The following is a 20,976-nucleotide window of genomic DNA, read 5'->3' as shown; positions in this document are numbered from 1 at the left end:
AAAAAACACAGTACCAGATGTAGTACGTAGTCGCTCATCTGGCCTGCCATCGAAACAACCCTGACGACCAAAATGTCAAACAGAACTGAAATGTGACGATGTGAGACAGAGAGAGGACCAACCTCCACGACTAATTGTTTACAACAGGAAAATCAGCAAAGGACTAAATTTTGGTCCCCGAGTGAGGATCGACCCAAAACATCGATCAGAACTGAATTCGCATGATAAATGAGAGAGGAGATACAATTCTAGTCAGAAGAAAATGTGTTTAGTCGACCTGAGGACTAATTTATTCGCAAAAAATTGACAATGCAATGATCGCGTGTTGTCCAGAAGGTCGAGTTCTTTCAAATAAAACAATCAGAACTGAACTCCATTGAGAACTGAAGGAGGGAGGAGACACGATTTAACTGAAAATAAACAAAGTTGTAAACAAATTGTTCACAACAAGAAAATCAACAACCAACCAACCAAGTTTCGTTCCCCGAGTGAACATCGACCCAAAACGTCGATCTGAACTGAAACCAGATGAGAAATCAGAGAGGGGATACAATTCTAGTGAGAGGCCTGGAAAATTTGTTAATTTGGCCAAATTAATAACTCGTTAGCAAAACATTTGATAAAACAATGATCAAGTTTTGTGCGGAGTGATGAGTTCTTTCAAACAAAAGAATCGGAACGGAAATCCGTAGAGAACTGATGGAGGAGAAACGATTTAACTGATTTGTGGACGACGGACGCAACGCTATGGCAACAGCCTTATCATCGGCCTTCTGACCACATGAGCTAACTAGCAGGAAGTGTGAGGGGGCGGGGCTTGAAACGTCTTTCATTTGTTGTTCAGACTAGATAGAACTCGACGCCAACGGCGTCGATGGGGATGCCTCCGCCTGGTAGACTACACGCCTTATTAAGTTGTGGTTTGGGGATGGACATTTGACCTCACAGTAATCTTGACCTGTGACCTTTTAACCTCAAAATCTAATCAGTTCATGTTTGTCCCAAAGCGCACAAATGGTGAAAGTTTGGTGAAATTCCTTTCATTCGCCTTGGAGATATCGTGTTCACAAGGTTTCGGGATGGACGCACGCACGGACGGACAGACGGACAACCCGAAAACATGATGCCTCCTGCACCTTAAGGTGGCGGAAGCATAAAAATACAAATCAGAAGAATCAATGATTCGATAAACGATTTGATAATTATTTTCATGATTATTTGACATCAACACTCACTTTGTGAACTTTTTTTTTTCCCTTTTGTTAATCCGTCATGTTTCTGAAGCACTTCAGCTCGGTTCTTTGGCACCAATAAATGAATAAATAAATAAATAAATAAATAAATAAATAAAAGTTCCCTGTAACCTACAATTCAACCCATTTTCTTCAGTTCCTGGTTTGGACTGAATCTGGGAAGTTTCACACAGATTTGTTCGAGTGCTGTGTTCTTATCACCCTACAGGAAGGAAACAGGCCAGGATTCGTCTGAACCTGACGCAACCCTGTGTATATAACAGTAGCCTTAATGTTGTAGTTTCCACAGCGGCACTCCATCTGCCCCACGCTGCCCAGACGTCCCAGCTGCACTCCCACACCAAACACAAATCAGTTTGATAAGTTGTTCCTCTGCATCCTGCCAAAAGCAGCGGAGATCGTTATTGCTGTTAATCTGTCAAGAGAAAGCCCATTATCTTCATTAGTTGTGGTCATCGGCGAGCGAGAGAGAGCGTGAAAGAGAGAGAGCGAGAGAGAGAGAACAAGAGAGACAGAAAATGAGATCGTGCGAAAGAGAGCACGAAAGAGAGAGAAGAAGACAGCGAGAGAACAAGGGAGTGAGAGAGAGAACAAGAGAGCAAGTGAGAGAGAGAATGAAAGAGAGAGAACAAGAGAGCAAGTGAGAGAGAGAATGAAAGAGAGAGAACAAGAGAGCGAGCGAAAGCGCGCAAGAGAGAGAGAGAACAAGAGAGCGCGAGAGAGAACGAGCGAGAGAGAGACAGACAGAGAGAACAAGACAGCGAGAGAGAATGAAAGAGAGAGAAGAAGAGAGAGTGAGAGAGAGAAAGCACGAGAGAGAGAGAACAAGACAGCGAGAGAACAAGGGAGCGAGAGAGAGAGAACAAGAGAGCAAGTGAGAGAGAGAATGAAAGAGAGAGAACAAGGGAGCGAGAGAGAGAGAACAAGAGAGCAAGTGAGAGAGAGAATGAAAGAGAGAGAACAAGAGAGTGAGAGAACAAGGGAGCGAGAGAGAGAGAACAAGAGAGCAAGTGAGAGAGAGAATGAAAGAGAGAGAACAAGACAGCGAGAGAACAAGGGAGCGAGAGAGAGAGAACAAGAGAGTAAGTGAGAGAGAGAATGAAAGAGAGAGAACAAGAGAGCGAGCGAAAGCGCGCAAGAGAGAGAGAGAGAACAAGAGAGAGCGAGAGAGAATGAGCGAGAGAGAGAAAGAGAGAGCGGGAGAGACAGAGAGAACAAGACAGCGAGAGAACGAGAGAGAGAGAGCAAGCAAGAGAGAGAATGAAAGAGAGAGAAGAAGAGAGAGTGAGAGAGAGAAAGCACGAGAGAGAAAAAAAGAGAGCGAGCAAAAGAGAGAGAGCAAACAAGAGAGCAAAACAGAGAGAATGAGAGAGCAAGCGAGCGAGAGTCAGAGAGAGCGCGCGAGAGAGAACAAGAGAGTGAGAGAGAGCGTGCAAGAGAGAGAGCGCAAGAGAGTGAGTGAGTGAGAGAGAGAGAGCACGAGAGAGAGAGCTCATTACTCACCCTGACGCCCAGCTCCACATTCTCACCGCCGTAGATTTCCAAACCTTCATCCAGCAACCCGATTTCCTCAAAATACTTCCTGTCTACGATGAAGCAGCCAATCAGAGCAGGGCTCCTGCAGAAACACGCAGCGACAGCGCTATGAAGGTACGATGAGACTGACGGGTGCTGTGTGTGAGAAATTCGGCTGTGCTGATTTCTTTTAATATAAAGTTGTTAAGTTGCTGTTACATAAGAGCAAGAAAAGACCCTAAAGGTGACAATACACGGGGCAACTTTTTGGGCAATGCTGCCGGCAACGGGCAACCGGGCGAGACACGGGGCAACTAATTAGAGCAACAGACAACTGGCAACAACCAATCAGATCAGAGCAAATCTGTTGCCAGGGAGACGGACACTGCAAAGATGGGCACTGAAACATTTGCAGCTGTCGCTTCTTCTTTTGCCTTGGCTTCAGCCTTTATTTCGCTCAAGTATCACTTCTGAAACTAAACTGAATAGATACTCTGGTCAAAAGATAATTTGCCATTTATTTTAGCATTTATAAGTCAAAATAACCACATTATTCTGTTAATAATAAACACTTTGTAAATTTCTTTAAAAATACTACGAGCCCCAATCACATATGCTATAACTAATAACTGACACATCACAAAAACATCATCGTTTAATTCTCATCTCAGCAAAAAAAGGAAAAGGACATGGAGCAGGAGATGCTGCTGAGGAGGAAAAGGGGGTTATAGAGCTCCTGAAAGGCTTTCTTTCTTTTTTAGATCCCGAAGTTTGGACTGTTTCACCCTCGGGTTCCACAAGTAGTCATGCTCTGTATGTGATTAGATCAGATGATAAGTTAGATAATCTCTATTACAGGGGCGGCACGGTGGTGTAGTGGTTAGCGCTGTCGCCTCACAGCAAGAAGGTCCGGGTTCGAGCCCTGTGGCTGGCGAGGGCCTTTCTGTGTGGAGTTTGCATGTTCTCCCCGTGTCCGCGTGGGTTTCCTCCGGGTGCTCCGGTTTCCCCCACAGTCCAAAGACATGCAGGTTAGGTTAACTGGTGACTCTAAATTGACCGTAGGTGTGAATGTGAGTGTGAATGGTTGTCTATGTGTCGGCCCTGTGATGACCTGGCGACTTGTCCAGGGTGTCCCCGCCTTTCGCCCGTAGTCAGCTGGGATAGGCTCCAGCTTGCCTGCGACCCTGTAGAACAGGATAAAGCGGCTAGAGGAGATGAGATGAGAATCTCTATTACAGCTCACAAAAAAATAAATAAATAAAAATTATTTTTTTTTTTTAAATTATCATGAGCTGCACATCACTTTTAAAGCAAGACAGCCTTTCGATTTCATAAAATCGGTGAAATTTAGTTCCCTCTGAAATGTGGTCATTGTGATATACGTTTATTTCTGTAATATCTCACAAAATATCAGGCTATTCTGTGGCTGGGAAGTTATTTAATTTGAGGGGATTAAAGCAAATAATGTGCATTAAATTGCTCGCTTTGCGCAGTCAAGCAGACAGAGGAAGTCCGTGTGTGTGTGTGTGTGTGTGTGTGTGTGTGCGCGTGCGCATGTGCGCGCATGCGCAGGTTTACCTTTGAGCGTGCACTGACAGTTCCATCATTCTGTCGCGAAACGAACAGCTGATCACGCCGAGGTGCTCGCTGAGCGCCGATATTTATTAGCTTGGGCCTGCGTTTCCTTTCCTTCGTATATAACATAACGTCTTTTCTTCTCGCTTTCCGTTACTGCAGTCGGTCTTTCACATTTAATTTGCCCACACACTCCCGTCCTCCATTTTTCTCTCCTGTTTCAAATTTGTATCCCACAATGCCTTGCGTGAACGGGGAAAGCCCACCACGTGATGCATGACGGAGTATCTTGTATCGGGTCATGGTGAAACAGGAAAAAATAGCGGAGAATTTAGGGTCATGTGACCTTAAATCCATTAATTGTTCTATTAAAAAAAAAAAAACTAATAAAATTGCAAGTCTGTGATTCGAATTCAGTAGCTTTCGGTCCACTAAACAAAAATAATTGGGTGTCGGGGAAAATTCTTTTTATGACCTACATTTGAAAAATCTGAAAGGCAGTCTAGCTTTAACTTTTAAAGCGCAAGAGAGCTACCGTTATCCCTACATACAGTGGGGAAAACAAGTATTTGATCCCTTGCTGATTTTGTTGGTTTGGCCACTAATAAAGACTCGATCAGTCTGTAATATTAATGGTAGGTGTAGTCTAACATGCTGAGACAGAATATCACAAAGAAAATCAAGAAATCGATTTAAAGAATTTGTATTAATTTATTTGCATTTTATTGAGGAAAATAAGTATTTGAACCCTCTTGCCAAAAGGACTTAGTACTTTGTGGCAAACCCCTTATTAGCAAGCACAGAGGTCAGACATTTTTTGTAGTTGATGACCAGGTTTCTGCACATATTAGGAGGAATTTTGGTCCACTCTTCTTTGCAAATGACCTCTAAATCATCAAGATTCCGTGGCTGTCGCTTGGCAACTCTGAGCTTCAGCTCTCTCCATAGATTTTCTATAGGATTCAGGTCCGGAGACTGGCTGGGCCACTCCATGACCTTGATATGTTTCTTCTTCAGCCATTCCTTGGTTGCCTTGGCTGTATGCTTTGGGTCATTATCCTGCTGGAAGACCCATCCACGACCCATTTTAAGCTTCCTGGCAGAGGGAAGAAGGTTTTCACTTAGGATTTTATGGTACATGGCTCCGTCCATCCTCCCATTGATACGGTGAAGTAGCCCTGTGCCCTGTGCAGAAAAACACCCCCAAAGCATAATGTTACCACCTCCATGCTTGACAGTGGGGATGGTGTTCTTGGGGTCATAAGCAGCATGTCTCTCCCTCCAGACACGACGGGTTGAATTGATGCCAAAGAGCTCAATTTTGGTCTCACCTGACCATAACACCTTCTCCAAGTCATTCAGATGTTCATTGGCAAAGTTCAGGCGGGCCTGCACATGTGCTTTCTTAAGCAGGGGTACTTTGCGAGCACTGCAAGATGTTAGACCATTGTGGTGTAAAGTGTTACCAACTGTTTGCTTGGTGACTGTGATCCCAGCTGCTTTAAGATCATCCACTAACTCTGCCCGTGTTGTATTAGGTCTATTTCTCACCGTTCTCATGATCCTGGAAACCCCACGAGGTGAGATCTTGTTTGGAGCCCCAGACCTAGGTCGATTGATGATCATGTTGTGAGTCTTGTACTTGCGCACAATTGCACCAACAGTTGTCACCTTAACGCCCAGCTTCTTGCTAATGGTTTTGTAGCCCATACCGGTCTTGTGCAGGTCTACAATCTTCTCCCTTAAATCCACAGAAAGCTCTTTAGTCTTTCCCATGTTGGAGAGTTTGGAGTCTGACAAACTGATTGATTCTGTGGCCAGGTGGCTTTTATACAAGTCATTAGTGATATCAGGCGTCTTCAATTTAGGTGACAAGGTAATTTGGAGAGTCTAACTTGTCTGTATTAACAGGAACTCTTGATGGTTACTAGGGGATCAAATACTTCTTTTTCTCAATAAAATACAAATAAATTCTCATCTCATCTCATTATCTCTAGCCGCTTTATCCTTCTACAGGGTCGCAGGCAAGCTGGAGCCTATCCCAGCTGACTACGGGCAAAAGGCGGGGTACACCCTGGACAAGTCGCCAGGTCATCACAGGGCTGACACATAGACACAGACAACCATTCACACTCACATTCACACCTACGCTCAATTTAGAGTCACCAGTTAACCTAACCTGCATGTCTTTGGACTGTGGGGGAAACCGGAGCACCCGGAGGAAACCCACGCGGACACGGGGAGAACATGCAAACTCCGCACAGAAAGGCCCTCGCCGGCCCCGGGGCTCGAACCCAGGACCTTCTTGCTGTGAGGCGACAGCGCTAACCACTACACCACCGTGCCGCCTACAAATAAATTAATATAGATATTTAAAAGTTATTTTCTAGATTTTCTTTTTGATATTCTGTCTCCACATGTTAGAATACACCTACCATTAAAATTACAGACTGATCAAGTCTTTCTTAGTGGGTAAACCAACAAAATCAGCAAGGGATCAAATACTTGTTTTCCCCACTGTAGCTAGCAATAACTTTCAGCTAACTACGTTAGCAAAAAACACCTCTAGTTAGCCAATTCCTATACAATCTCTAGACTAGATTAGATTAGATAAAACTTTATTGATCCCTTTGGGCGGGTTCCCTCAGGGAAATTAAGATTCCAGCAGCAGCATTACAGATAAACCGAGAAAAGAAATAGAGGAAAACTTCTAGATAAATTAAAATAAATTAAGTATTTACATATACAAATATAAAAAGAATAAGATATGGGGAAGAGAGGAAGGGGGGAAGGAGGGGGGAAAAGGGCGGGTGCGGCAGGAGAGATATTGCACTTTATATTGCACATTATATTGCACATAATCTATGGAGCGGTGGTTAGCTAACAGCATTTTACACTTAGCTGAAAAAAACCCGCAAAAAAACAAACAAAAAGATATATTGATGTCTTAATTACAGCCTGAGCACAAAAAAATAGATGTCTGTTGGTTTTCTAAGCATTTGATGAGGTCAATTCACCACTTTGGGTTTACACACAACTTATCGCCATAAAAAGATATAAGTTGTCTCTCTTTTTCTTCGCTCTACTGCCAGAGACACCGCCATCTTTGTTGAAAATTTCAGAAGCTCCCAGTGGGTCGTGTGATTCGCTGCTGGCACTCTGATTCGATGATCTTAAAAAGTTGCCCAAAACGATCAAAATCGTTCGGATAGAAATTATGTCACCCGATTTCAATGGGAAAGTGTCGAAGCGCAATTGCCCAGCAACGTTGCCCAAAAAGTTGCCCCATGTATCGTCACCTAAAGGCATACTTATTATCTTATTATGACTAAAATGTTCTATTTGCATAGACTCCGCCCTGAATTGTGTCCAAAACTGCATATTCATTACACAAAACAAACATTTTACTTCGATGAAATAAATTCAGAAAGTTTGTATATTTTTGGACATGTATTTCAGAGATAATGAGATAAAATAATGCACATTTCTGTGGATTTTTTTTTAACTTTTCTAAAATTAAATATATATTAAAATTAAATATCAGAGGTTTTTTTTTTTTAGTGGTAAATAAATGTACTTTTGTCGAGAATAAAGACGAGTAAGAAACTCAGCTTTTCAACACAGTATTTTGTGTATCGTAGAAACATCTCCCATCATTATATATAATTTTTATCGCATCGTCCACAGTTAATAACTATCAGCCAAAGACAGATGTAAAGTACACCACATGCTACCTGATTGGAGAGGTGGTGTTGTTCAGGTTCCACCAGGACTTGGGTGGGTTCAGGTAGCGACACCACAGCTCCCAGTCAAAGCCCTGAGCGGACAGTGGGTACTCCTCCACCTCAAACGTGTCGTATTTAATGTTGTCGAACGATGGCGAGATGATCCGTGTCCGGTCCTCTTTGATCCGCTGGAGAATCGGCTCGGCCCTGGAGACAACGGCAAAAACACGTGGGTTGGTAACTGACACCTGAAGATATCAATTAAATCAATTACATTAATTATATACACTTTAGACCCCAGAGCTGTTGAGTTCTCAGATTTCACTGTCAGAAAGTATTGATTAATTTTCTATAACAGCAGCTCTGACAAGAGTGCAGCTGCAAATCACAGGTTTGGATTAATGCACTCGATATAAGAAAAAAAAAAAGCATCATCCATAGCTGCCAACATTCCGAAATTGTAAATAGTAATACAAGGTTGGGTACTGAGTCTTGGTGGGGGGCCCGCCGCCAAAGCTTTCTAGCAAAACTACCCTGAAAAATCACACTAAAACAAAATAGTTTGACAAAATTTATTCTACAAACTAAACTATCATCTTACATTAATTAGCAAAGTTTTTTTCAACAATGTATGAAAATAGTCAGTGAATCAGGCAAAAACTTCAAACAATGCAACTGGCACATATAACTTTTGACAAAGTACACATTAGAGAAATATGGCCCTTTTCCACTACCCTTTTTCAGCTCACTTCAGCTCGCTTCAGCCCGACACGGCTCGCGTTTCGACTACCAAAGAACAGCACGACTCAGCTCGCTTCAGCCCTGCTTAGCCCCTAAAACTCGCACGGTTTTGGAGTGGGGCTGAAGCGAGCCAAACCGAGCCAAGTGGGGCTAGGGGCGTGAGGAGACACTCCCCTGTGCACTGATTGGTGAGGAGGAGTGTCCTCACATGCCCACACACGCCCCGCGAGCACGCTGGGATCTGTAAACACCGTAAACCCGGAAGAAGAAGAATTACGAGAATTTCTGAAGCCTTATGCGCCTCGCCTCATCTATACGCTCTTGCCAGTATCTGTTGGCGTTGTCGGTGACAACAAGCCACAGCACCAAGACCAGCAACACTAACGACTCCATGTCCTCCATGTTTATTGTTTACTATTCGGGTCGTGAGACTACCGCTTAAATGCTCACTGATGTCACTGTTTGCGCTGCTTAACGACATCACGTGACGTCCACCCACTTTCGCTAACTCCACCCAATGTGTCCACCCACTTCCAGCCAGCACGGTTCAGCGCGGTTGTAGTCGAAATGCAACTCCAACAGCCCCGCTCAGCTCGACTCAGCCCAACTCAGCACGGCACGGCTCAGCCGCGTTTGTAGTGGAAAAGCGGCAATAGACTAGAGCTTACTCAGTCAACAGTTGATGTTATTGCACCACATTCGGCCCGGATTGTTGACAGTTCATTCGAAGTGGCCACCCATTTCGTTAGTTTTGCAGTCTTTGAAATATCGTCCGTGCTTTCCTTGTGAAGGGAGGTTTTCACATGTGTTACGATATCAGAACGCCCGCCATGACTGATAGAAATGTCTCGCCGACATGGAGCACAAAACACGTAGTGATCGCCCTTACTTGACTTAGAAATGAAGGGAAACTCCTCTCGGTACGAGTCCTTGAAGAGCTGGCCCTTCCCCTTAGCCATGCTTTCTTTAGAGATTAGTACTACGCTACATCTTCATAACAAAAGCTTGAAACGCCATGCTTTGTTCAGAAACTTCGTGAACAAAGGCCAGACGATAGCGTGCCATGGATGATCTAACAGCATCATTGATTGGCTGAGAGAACAAGCAATAGGCAATGAAATTTGGCGTAGTATCTGCAGCTTGGAACGAAGCAGTGTTTTATCAAATACGAATCCCACCGGTGATAGACTTTGAAAATGACCCATGAAAACTGGCACAATCATATTTTATTGTAGTAAATTCGTATTTTCGTAAGCAAAACGACAAATCGTAATAAATACGATTTATTCGTAGTAGTTGGCAGCTATGATCATCGTTTCCATAGTAACAACTTACAAGGGAAGTGCATCAGTGGATTTTATAAACACGATGTTATTTAACAAAGAAAACGTAGAACTGTTAGGAGTGTAACAATGCATCATGTTACAAAAAAACTGAACAGTGCTGCATTGTGGAAATGTGTGATTCACACTGCGGAAATCAGAATCCTATTAATTATTCACTTCTTTATGGACGTGCACTGTTTGAACACCAGAGGTCCGAATTTGAGTAACCTGCGTCCTGTTATACTGTTTAAACACACTCTTCATTAACTTTCAAATGACACCAGATCCTCACTGCTGTGATCTATATAATGCCCGAGAAGAGGTTACAGAAACCGGTCAGTTTAGCCGACTTTGGAGCTCTATTTCAACCTCACACTTCATTTAATCAGTCAACCGTTTGGGATAAGTTATAATTTATATTTATTTTTAAGAGATTGTGAATCTGTAGTATATTTTGTTTACAATATTAACCCTCTTTACAGAAAGAGTCTCCACTGTCAGCATTTTGTACCAGTCAGAATATTTTCTTGGAAACATGCTGCGTTTTTGTCTTATTAAATTCAATAGAAAGACAAAAGAAGTAGTGAGGGAATGATGGTTTGTAGCTGCGATAACATAAGCGAAAATAGGAACTTGTTTCGCAGACATTCCTCAATGCAACTATAAACAGACAAAAAGAATACATTGTTTATTTAACGTGTTGGTAAACTGCTGTTGTATAGAGGCTTTGAACCCATAGCAACGGTAACTATGCAGCCATGACAGGGGGCACGCTTGTAGTGCTTCACTCAGATGAGTTAGTTGTTACTGATCGGTATGGGAAGGTTTTGCTGCATTTTTGGATGAGCAAATCGTTTTAAACCAAACAAAGACATCAGAGTTTTTCATTTATCAAAAGTAATTAATTATCGGGGTGGCAAGGTGGTGTAGTGGTTAGCACTGTCACCTCACAGCAAGAAGGTTCTGGGTTTGAGTGCAGGGGCTGACAGGGGCCTTTCTGTGTGGAGTTTGCATGTTCTCCCCGTGTCCGCGTGGGTTTCCTCCGGGTGCTCCGGTTTCCCCCACAGTCCAAAGGCATGCGGGTTAGGCTAATTGGTGGCTCTAAATTGAATGTAGGTGTGAATGTGAATGGTTGTTTGTCTTTATGTGTCAGCCCTGTGATGACCTGGTGACTTGTCCAGGGCGTACCCCGCCTCTCGAACATAGTCAGCTGGGATAGGCTCCAGCTTGCCTGTGACCCTGCCCAGGATAAGCAGTTATGGACAGTGGGTGGATGGAATTTATTATCGGGGGGGAACAAGAGAGATTTCTAAACATAGAAGGGAAATGGCTCACAAATATTCAGCAGGACTTGGTGTTGAATGAACAGGCCAAAAATCCTATGATATACTCACTTCATTTCTACAAAGGTAAGAATTCCCAAAAAAATTCATTTCAGAACTGCAGCGAGGTGCTCATTCTTATACAGTGAACATGAGCAGCTCAGCACAGCCTAACCTTCACCGAGACTTTAGTGTATTTACATTCAGGGATCCTTCAGAGTGCACTGTATGCATACTTGGGGGCCAGTCATTATGGGAAACACCTGATGCTGATTTGAGAGCCATTCCACCAAATCGGTGCCATTTCCGTCCCTAGAAAATTATATGTATAAATGCACATAAAAATGTACTTTAAAATACATTTCCTTATTACGCAGAATGTCCTGCACATTGATCTGATTTCAAATTTAAGATATATAATTGTAAGGATTAATAAAAACTACCTAAAACACTGAAAAATAGCATGTGTTACCTGTCCCCGCACTCTAACGTTATACTTAACTATGAAATATTATGATTAAAATCCTTCAGAAACAGTATTTCTTTTGCACTGTTGTGTGACTCCATATCCTATCCATGGTTTAAATATATATTTTTCATAAGAAAGCCACAATATCTTAGTTAAAATACACATTTTAGTCGTGTCCCTGGGTTTTCACTCAGTCCTGTTACCCAAACATATTACCCCATCTGACAAATTTGGAACAGTCCATAAATCACATACTCAACAGGAACTTACATCAGTTGTGTCTTCTGAAAGCCATGGGAAGACCAAAAGTTAGTTCTCTCATTTACTTTTCTGTATATTTGATGATTTTTTAACTTTGACTGATAAGGTCAATGTCAACATACTGTCCTGTTACTTAAATTATTTTTTAGATGATATTTGTTTATTTTAAAAATACATATTTTTGGTAAATCACTAGAATGTGCTAAGTGTGGTCATGCTATTAGCGATGACGCCATGTGGCTTAATTCCATGTATTAGCTAATCCTAGGCTAAAAACTCAGTCCTGTTACTTTCAGAGTTTTGGTAACAGGACTGAAAAAAGTGCAGCCATCTTTGACTTCCAAACCTTGTAGCGTAGCCTGAGGTTGACCAATACACATTTTGAATAGTTAAATATGTGTGTTATTATAATCAGTGTTGAAAAGATAAATTAAGTTTAATTTGGGAGTGGTACAACAAGCAAATGGCACCCATTCGGTGGAATGTCCCTTGAGCACAATCAGTATGCTGTTTTCACAGAGACTTTGTGAAGTATTCCGTCAGGTATGTGGCGGTTGACGGGTCTAAGTGCAGGAAGAGTGTTCATTAGCAAGCGTGATATTTACAGAAACAAAAGACAAACAAAACCGAAAGCAGAGTCATAAACATGGCAAGAAACAAACATGGTGGTGATGATAATAATACTTCCCAAAGCCTCTGTGTCCTTATACGTGTGTGCTGATTGCACTCAAATCAGCATCAGGTGTTTCCCATAATGACTGGCCCCCAAGTGCACGTACAATGCACTCTGAAGGGTCCCTGAATGTAAATACACTAAAGTCTCGGTGAAGGTTAGGCTGTGCTGAGCTACTGTGTTACTCATGTTCACTTCACTGTATAAGAATGAGCACCTCGCTGCAGTTGTGAAATTATAATATTTTTTTCTTGGGAATTCTAACCTTCATGGAAATGAAGTGAGAATACTATCAGGTTTTTGGCATTTCCGTTCGACACCAAATCCTGCTGAACGTCCATCCATAGCCGCTTATCCTGTGCAGGGTCGCGGGCAAGCTGGAGCCTATCCCAGCTGACTATGGGTGAGAGGTGGGGTACACATAGAGACAAACAACCATTCACACTCACATTTACGCCTACGGTCAATTTAGAGCCACCAATTAACCTAACCTGCATGTCTTTGGACTGTGGAGGAAACCGGAGCACCCGGAGGAAACCCATGCAGACACGGGGAGAACATGCAAACTCCACACAGAAAGGCCCCCCGTCGGCCAGTAGGCTTGAACCCAGAACCTTCTTGCTGTGAGGCGACAGTGCTAACCACTACACCACTGTGCCACCCTCACTGAATGTTTTTCCCCCATTTTTCCCATCTATGTTGAGAAATCTCTCTAGTTTTTTCCCCCGATGATGAATTGCTTTTGGTAAATTAAAAAAATCCGATGTCTTTGTTTCATTCAAAACGATTTGCACATCCAAAGACGCAACAAAACATTCCCATACTGATCGATAACAACTAAAGGTGATGATACACGGGGCAACTTTTTGGGCAATGTTGCCGAGCAATGTTGCTGGGCAATTGCGTTTTGACTCTTTTCTATTGAGATTGGGCAACATTGTTTCTTTCTGAATGGTTTTGATAATCTCTGGCAACTTTTTGAGATAAGCCAATCAGAACGCGAGTATCGAGTCATGTGACCTCCGGTGAGGTTCGGATCAGAAATTTCAAACAAATATGGCGGCCGCTCAGTGTCAGTGGAGTGAAGAGATGGAGAGACTCCTCATCTGTTTTTACGCCGGTAAGTTGTTATTTTAATATTCTATATGGAGGAATTTACCTCACCAAAGCTCTAAAAAACAACAGACAGCTTGATTAAATGGTCACAGCAAAAATTAAGACATCGATTTTTTTTAGCTAACTGTAAACTGCCGTTGCTAACTGTTGTTGCCCATTGTTAGTTGCCCTGAAAAGTTGTCCTGTGTCTCACCTAGTTGCCCGTTGCCAGCAACATTGCTCGGCAACATTGCCCAAAAAGTTGCCCCGTGTATCATCACCTTAACTCGGCTGAATGAAGCACTACAAGCGCCATCCTGTCATGGCGTCGTCGTTACCATTTCTATGGGGTCACGTGACGGTGCAAAGTCTCTATAAGAGGAATAAAACATTTCAGAATGTACTGTTATCGGAACATAATCAAGTGTGCATCGGTGAGAGTAACTGTAACAAATCACAACACCCTGCTATTGATTAATTTCCTTTAACACCACACCCCGTCATGTTTTATTCCATACACATCACAGCTCTGCATCTAAAACACTGTGTAAATTTAGGACGCCGTTTTCGGTCTGGGGATTTTCAGGTCTCAAGGATCACTTGGAAGCTCATTACAGAAATATTTTGAATATTACTCCATCTGTGCTGACATTTCTGGGTCAGGTTGTTAAGTGAGTAATGGCAGCGGGCCATGTGAGCTGTGGAATGTGACTGCAATGATGATGTGGACGGGGGGGGGGGGGGGACGACACACACGGACTCGATCGTGCTTTGTCTGCGGTGTGAGACACCTGGACACATTCCACAGATCAAAGGGATTCAGTTAATCCTGAACGACAGTGCAGATGTTTCGTCCCACATGTTCGAGTGAACTTTCATAATGCCTGTCATGACACGCCTGCTTTCTCTCAGACAATGCGCATCCTGAAGGGTGTTATTTCAGGATTAACGTTCACACGCGATGGCGTCTGAGCTGGGGTTTTGATTCCGCGTGTTGAAAACGGTGACAGCGTGTTGAAGTGCTGGAGTGACTTCCACACCAGTGAACAGTGTTCGAGATACGATTACACCTCCCCCTTCTCATCAATCTGAGCAAGCATGATGCTTAGCAAGCTTGCCAAAAGTGCAAACAGTGGTGGAATTAACCGGAGCCTTCTGCTTACTTTTACCGGTGTAGAATTTTAGTGAGTTCATAAACACAAAATCTCGCTTTCACTCTGTCTGAGGAAACAACGTACAGTTTTCCAGCATCGAACTTCCACATGCTGGTAAAACATCTCTGAAAACTGCCTGCCACGTAACTGCCATATCGTACAAATTCCTCCATTTTCTACACCAAAAAAAAACCCCAAACCCTCCAGACGTTTTTTCCCCTTGGTTGGAAAAGCGCGGAAAGATGCACAACCCAAAACATTAACAAATCACGTTTACTCTTAACACCAAGCTAACAAGCTACTACGGTAGAGCAAGACCCGCCTCTTGAAGGGCGGGAAACAAAATACACCGTATGCTCATAAAGAGCATTTTCTTGGACAAGCTGTGAAAGAAGTTAGGTCTTGATATGAATCATCAAAGATGTTCGATCTTGATCTTTTTTTTCTGGAATTGATGAACTAGAAGAAGAGGTTAGAAGAAGAAGAAGTTAGGTCTTGATATGAATCATCAAAGATGTTCGATCTTGATCTTTTTTTTTTTTTTTCTGGAATTGATGAACTAGAAGAGGTGGGGAGGTGTTCCAGGTATGTCCCCCCGGGAGGAGGCCCCGGGGAAGACCCAGGACACGCTGGAGGGACTATGTCTCTCGGCTGGCCTGGGAACGCCTCGGTGTTCTTCCCGAGGAGCTGGCCGAGGTGTCTGGGGAAAGGGAAGTTTGGGCTTCCATGCTTAGACTGCTGCCTCCGCGACCCGGTCCTGGATAAGCGGAAGAAGACGAGAGAAGAAGAGGTCTATGGACAAACTATTGAACATATGGACGACGCCAGTCACCCTCTGCACACCGTCATCAGCAACCAGAGGAGCCTGTTCAGTGACCGAATGCTCCTTCCCAAGTGCAGGACGAACAGACTCAAAAACTCCTTTGTCCCTCACGCCATCAGACTGTACAACTCCGTAACAGGAGGACAGAAGACGGGAAGGAGCAGTAGCCGAGCCTGACAATAAGCAATACCGGACAATGTGCAATATAAAGTGCAATATCTCTCCTGCTGCCCCCCCTTTTCCTTCCCCCCCTTTTTTCCTTCCTCTCTCTCCCCCCTTCCTCTCTTCCCCATATCTTATTCTTTTATATTTGTATAAAAGAAAAACTTTTTTTTATACAGGAGAAAAACTTGCTAGTAATACCAGCTGTCAAAACGAAGTGTGGTGAAGCAGCCTTTAGTTGCTATGCTGCTAAGCTTTGGAACCAACTTCCAGATGATATCAAAAATGCTCCTACTGTTGTTAGTTTTAAATCCAGGCTCAAGACAAAGCTGTTTTCAGACGCTTTCACTTGATTAATTTTTACCTAAGTAATTAATTTCCTTTAACATAATTTCTTTTAATTTTGATTTTAATGATTGTACTTTCTTTATTTTAATTTCTTTTTAATCTTGGATTTTAATGATTTTACTTTTACTTTAATTCTTTGTTACTGTGATCCTCGTAGATTTTGTCTGCGGGACGATTTTATTTGGTGATCCTCGTAGATTGTGTCTGCGGGACGATTTTATTTGGTGATCCTCGTAGATTGTGTCTGCGGGACGATTTTATTTGGTGATCCTCGTAGATTTTGTCTGCGGGACGATTTTATTTGGTGATCCTTGTAGATTGTGTCTGCGGGACGATTTTTGGTGATCCTCGTGGAAGATCCACGGGAAGAGAGCGCTTTATGAGTTAAACCCATAATAATAATAATTAATCTCGAGGCTGATTAACTTTATTTCATTTTATTATTTTATTTCTACTATTGTTTAATTCTTATTATTTTTCTTCCCCAATTATTTTATGTAATTTTATTTTCTATTGTTTACTGTTCTGCTTTTACTTCTGGAAAGCACATTGAACTGCCACTGTGTATGAAATGTGCTATATAAATAAACTTGCCTTGCCTTGTATATGTAAATAATTTATTTTAATTTATCTAGAAGTTTTCCTCTATTTCTTTTCTCTGTTTATCTGTAATGATGCTGCTGGAATCTTAATTTCCCTGAGGGAACCCACCCAAAGGGATCAATAAAGTTTTATCTAATCTAATCTCTAAAAATTAAAAAGAGAATATCTCTAAAACTTTGGTCTTTTTTTTTTTTTGCAATTTCTTTTGATATAGCGCTGTACTGAGGTCCATAACACTCAGGGTCTGATACAAGTCTGATTTCAGGGCCACTTTGATGCTTATGTCTTGTTTGGTGTGGATCAAAACAACCGTTCCGAGAGCATCCGATCGAAGTGATCTCGTCTCATTCCTACAGCAAAAGGAAAAAAAATGCGATTTGACTCTGAATCGGCTCAGCTGTAGGAAATGAACCAGAACACAATGTATATTTTCTATTGCAGATCTATCTATCTATCTATCTATCTATCTATCTATCTATCTATCTATCTATCTATCTATCTATCTATTTTTAACAGACATTCCACGAAACTCAGTCGTACATGAGCTGTTGGCCTACGAGATGCGTCGAGTTGTCTGTAAGCCATGTACGACAAGATTGAGTGGAATAATTGTTTTATTCTATCCACATTCACTGGATTTTGAGAAACAGAGCATTTTTATTTTTTGCAAATTCATCTCATTATCTCTAGCCGCTTTATCCTTCTACAGGGTTGCAGGCAAGCTGGAGCCTATCCCAGCTGACTACGGGCGAAAGGCGGGGTACACCCTGGACAAGTCGCCAGGTCATCACAGGGCTGACACATAGACACAGACAACCATTCACACTCACATTCACACCTACGGTCAATTTAGAGTCACCAGTTAACCTAACCTGCATGTCTTTGGACTGTGGGGGAAACCGGAGCACCCGGAGGAAACCCACGCGGACACGGGGAGAACATGCAAACTCCGCACAGAAAGGCCCTCGCCGGCCCCGGGGCTCGAACCCGGACCTTCTTGCTGTGAGGCGACAGCGCTAACCACTACACCACCGTGCCGCCGAGTAGCTTATGTATTTTTGTAAATTAAATAATAATAATAATAATTGTCATGATGACGACAATCCACATTGATTAATTTTTATGATCAGTGTAACACTTTTTTTTTTTAACAGGTTTTTTTTTACAGGATTGTTGTGAATCTTGGTACTGTATCTCAAATCTTCATCTTATTTACTCGTAAAATCAAAATAGAGTTAAAAGTTCTTAACCTGCCTGTCCCTGTCTTTAACATAAATCTGATTTTTGGATTAAAAAAAAAAAAAAAAACTTTATTAGAGAAACTGAACCAAACACTTCTTAGTCTGTTTCCCGAGTCGAATCAGACTGAATTGATCGGCGTGAATCGTTTGCTCTTTGGTTTGATTTCACACTGCACATAAAGAAACAGAAAACAAAAGCGAGGGGGGGGGGGGGGACGTTGACTGAGGGACGTTTCTGGCTGAAAATGTCTTCGTAAAAGACTTTAATTGATTGGCCTGAAATACAGCGACGGAAAAAGCTTTACTAAAGAAATATCATGTGTAGAAATGAGAAAAGTCACACAAGCTGATGATAAAAAAATGATTCTATAATGATAAGAATCACAATCACATCCAGTGTTCACTGATCCTTTGGTGCAAATCTCCAGAACATGTAGTGTTTGTTCAGCTCTGAGCGTCATCTCAGTTTCCTCCTCAAGGCTCAGTTTAGCAGCTCTGATACACACACACACACACACACACGGTGTTTAAAAAAAAAAAATTATATAATTTGAGATGTAAATATCCCAGAAACTACATAGTCTAGGCAAATGAAACTGAACAGGCTTAATGTTGAGCAATATAAGATTTATTCCTCAAAATTTGAATGAGAAATTCAAAGGGATGTGGAATCCATGAACTATTTCACAAATTTTCAATATTCACACCGCCTGAGACACGGCGCGCACACACAGCCTTCCTCTTTGAACTTTTTGTGCTCAGTCCAAATCTGCATTGCAGTTGGTGCATTTTTAGAGAATTCTCTCAAAAATGCACGCTGCAGTCTTGTTGGACGATGTTCGAGCGTACTCTAACACACAAAACGCCTTTTCTTTTCCAGTGAATAGCATTTCTATACCTAAAAAGATAAAAACAAAAAAACATTCAACGTTAAATTTTGACCTGTTTCCACACATGCTGTTAAAATTTGACATCAGTTGAACGAGAATTGGCAAAGTTATTAGATTCACATTCACTGGATATGAGCAATCACTTGCTCTGATTGGCTACTCTACTCCCAGGCTATCAGCTCATATACCATGAGTAAAGAAGGACTAAGAGCACTATTGAGACTTTGTAGTCTCAATGGTTGTTTTTGGCATTAATTAAAGAATATGAAAAAAATAAAGAAAGTGAGTGATCACAAACCCATTAATTAAGGTAATAACACTAATTATTCTGTCCACATTCATTAGATATGAGCAATCGGGCGCTCTGATTGGCTACTCTACTATGAGGCTATCAGCTCATATACCGTGAGTAGAGAAAAGCAAAATGGCAGAGCGTGTTGCTGAACCAACCGAGGACGATATAACAACTCGACTCGAAAATAAAACCTCAAAAATTAGCAAGTATTTAAAAGAAACAGAAATAGCTAAAAGAATATAGCCACCCCCCCCAATATCTCCTGTTCAACACTCCAACCCAGTCGGTGGCAGTAATGTACCTTTAAGTTGTAAAAAAAAAAAAACCCTGAAGAAGAAAACAAAAAAAAAAAAACAAAATCCAAAAAAAAGCAATAAAATATGGAATGAAAGTATTTGATGGTAAGATCGTATGTTTTGTTAATTTTTCAAGAGTTATTATTATTATTATTATTATTATCATCGCATTTTTCACATATTGCTCCTGTCATTTCGCCGGTTTGTTTACATTCTAAGGCCACACCAATTTGGTTCTCAGATTTTTTCAGGAAAAATATGAAGCGAGCGGCAAAATAAAAATAAAATTCCAAAAAATGCTCTGATGGGGGCGGCACGGTGGTGTAGTGGTTAGCGCTGTCGCCTCACAGCAAGAAGGTCCGGGTTCGAGCCCCATAGCCGGCGAGGGCCTTTCTGTGTGGAGTTTGCATGTTCTCCCCGTGTCCGCGTGGGTTTCCTCCGGGTGCTCCGGTTTCCCCCACAGTCCAAAGACATGCAGGTTAGGTTAACTGGTGACTCTAAATTGAGCGTAGGTGTGAATGTGAGTGTGAATGGTTGTCTGTGTCTATGTATCAGCCCTGTGATGACCTGGCGACTTGTCCAGGGTGTACCCTGCCTTTCGCCCGTAGTCAGCTGGGATAGGCTCCAGCTTGCCTGCGACCCTGTAGAAGGATAAAGCAGCTAGAGATAATGAGATGAGATGAGACATAAGCTACTCAATATTTCCAGAAAATCCAGAGGATCATCATTAGATTTGCGGAAATCGTAGTGAACATGAGGACGTGAGGAGTTTAAAGTGCATATCACGGGTAAATTCAGGCGCAAGATCAATGTAATTCTCCTGTTTTATATTAAACTTTGGTCAAATATCTGGAACATTCTGCATTCTGTGCAATTTTTTTCCCTTGCACAATACCAGAAAAATTCAGTTGAAATCAAGCCATTTGAGGCGAATTGGTCCGCCTCTGAAAAAACTTGGCATTTGGATTTCCCGGCAAACATTGATTTTCGTGACGTCGCATGCGGGACGCCTCCTTCTGAATCCTACGTCAGCGCTGGTTTGTTTATGAGAAAACGACCTGGTGGTTTTCTGCACATTTCTTCAACGTTATCACGGATGAGATTAGTACTCATCGTTTCCCAAAAGACCGGACAATGAGACAGAAATGGGAGCGCTTCGTGCGAGGCACCCGGAAAAATTGGCTACGTGCTACAAACTACAGCATTATTT

The 20,976-nt window shown here is 42.2% G+C and overlaps 1 protein-coding gene across 1 annotated transcript in view; it reads right to left on the bottom strand.

The window, feature by feature from the left end:
• Positions 1-20,976, bottom strand: part of galnt18b (UDP-N-acetyl-alpha-D-galactosamine:polypeptide N-acetylgalactosaminyltransferase 18b) — a 317,312-nt gene that overhangs the window by 83,713 nt on the left and 212,623 nt on the right. The window contains exons 5-6 of the mRNA XM_060940841.1: positions 8,078-8,275; positions 2,757-2,871 (exon numbers count right to left, since the gene is read on the bottom strand). Of these exons, the coding sequence (XP_060796824.1) occupies positions 2,757-2,871; positions 8,078-8,275 (313 nt within the window). The remainder of the gene's footprint in view (positions 1-2,756; positions 2,872-8,077; positions 8,276-20,976) is intronic.

The sequence above is a fragment of the Neoarius graeffei genome, chromosome 15 (genome assembly GCF_027579695.1).
Source record: "Neoarius graeffei isolate fNeoGra1 chromosome 15, fNeoGra1.pri, whole genome shotgun sequence".
NCBI lineage: Eukaryota > Metazoa > Chordata > Actinopteri > Siluriformes > Ariidae > Neoarius > Neoarius graeffei.
The sequence above is the reverse complement of the archived record's forward strand: the minus strand, read 5'-3'. Positions and strand labels throughout refer to the sequence as shown.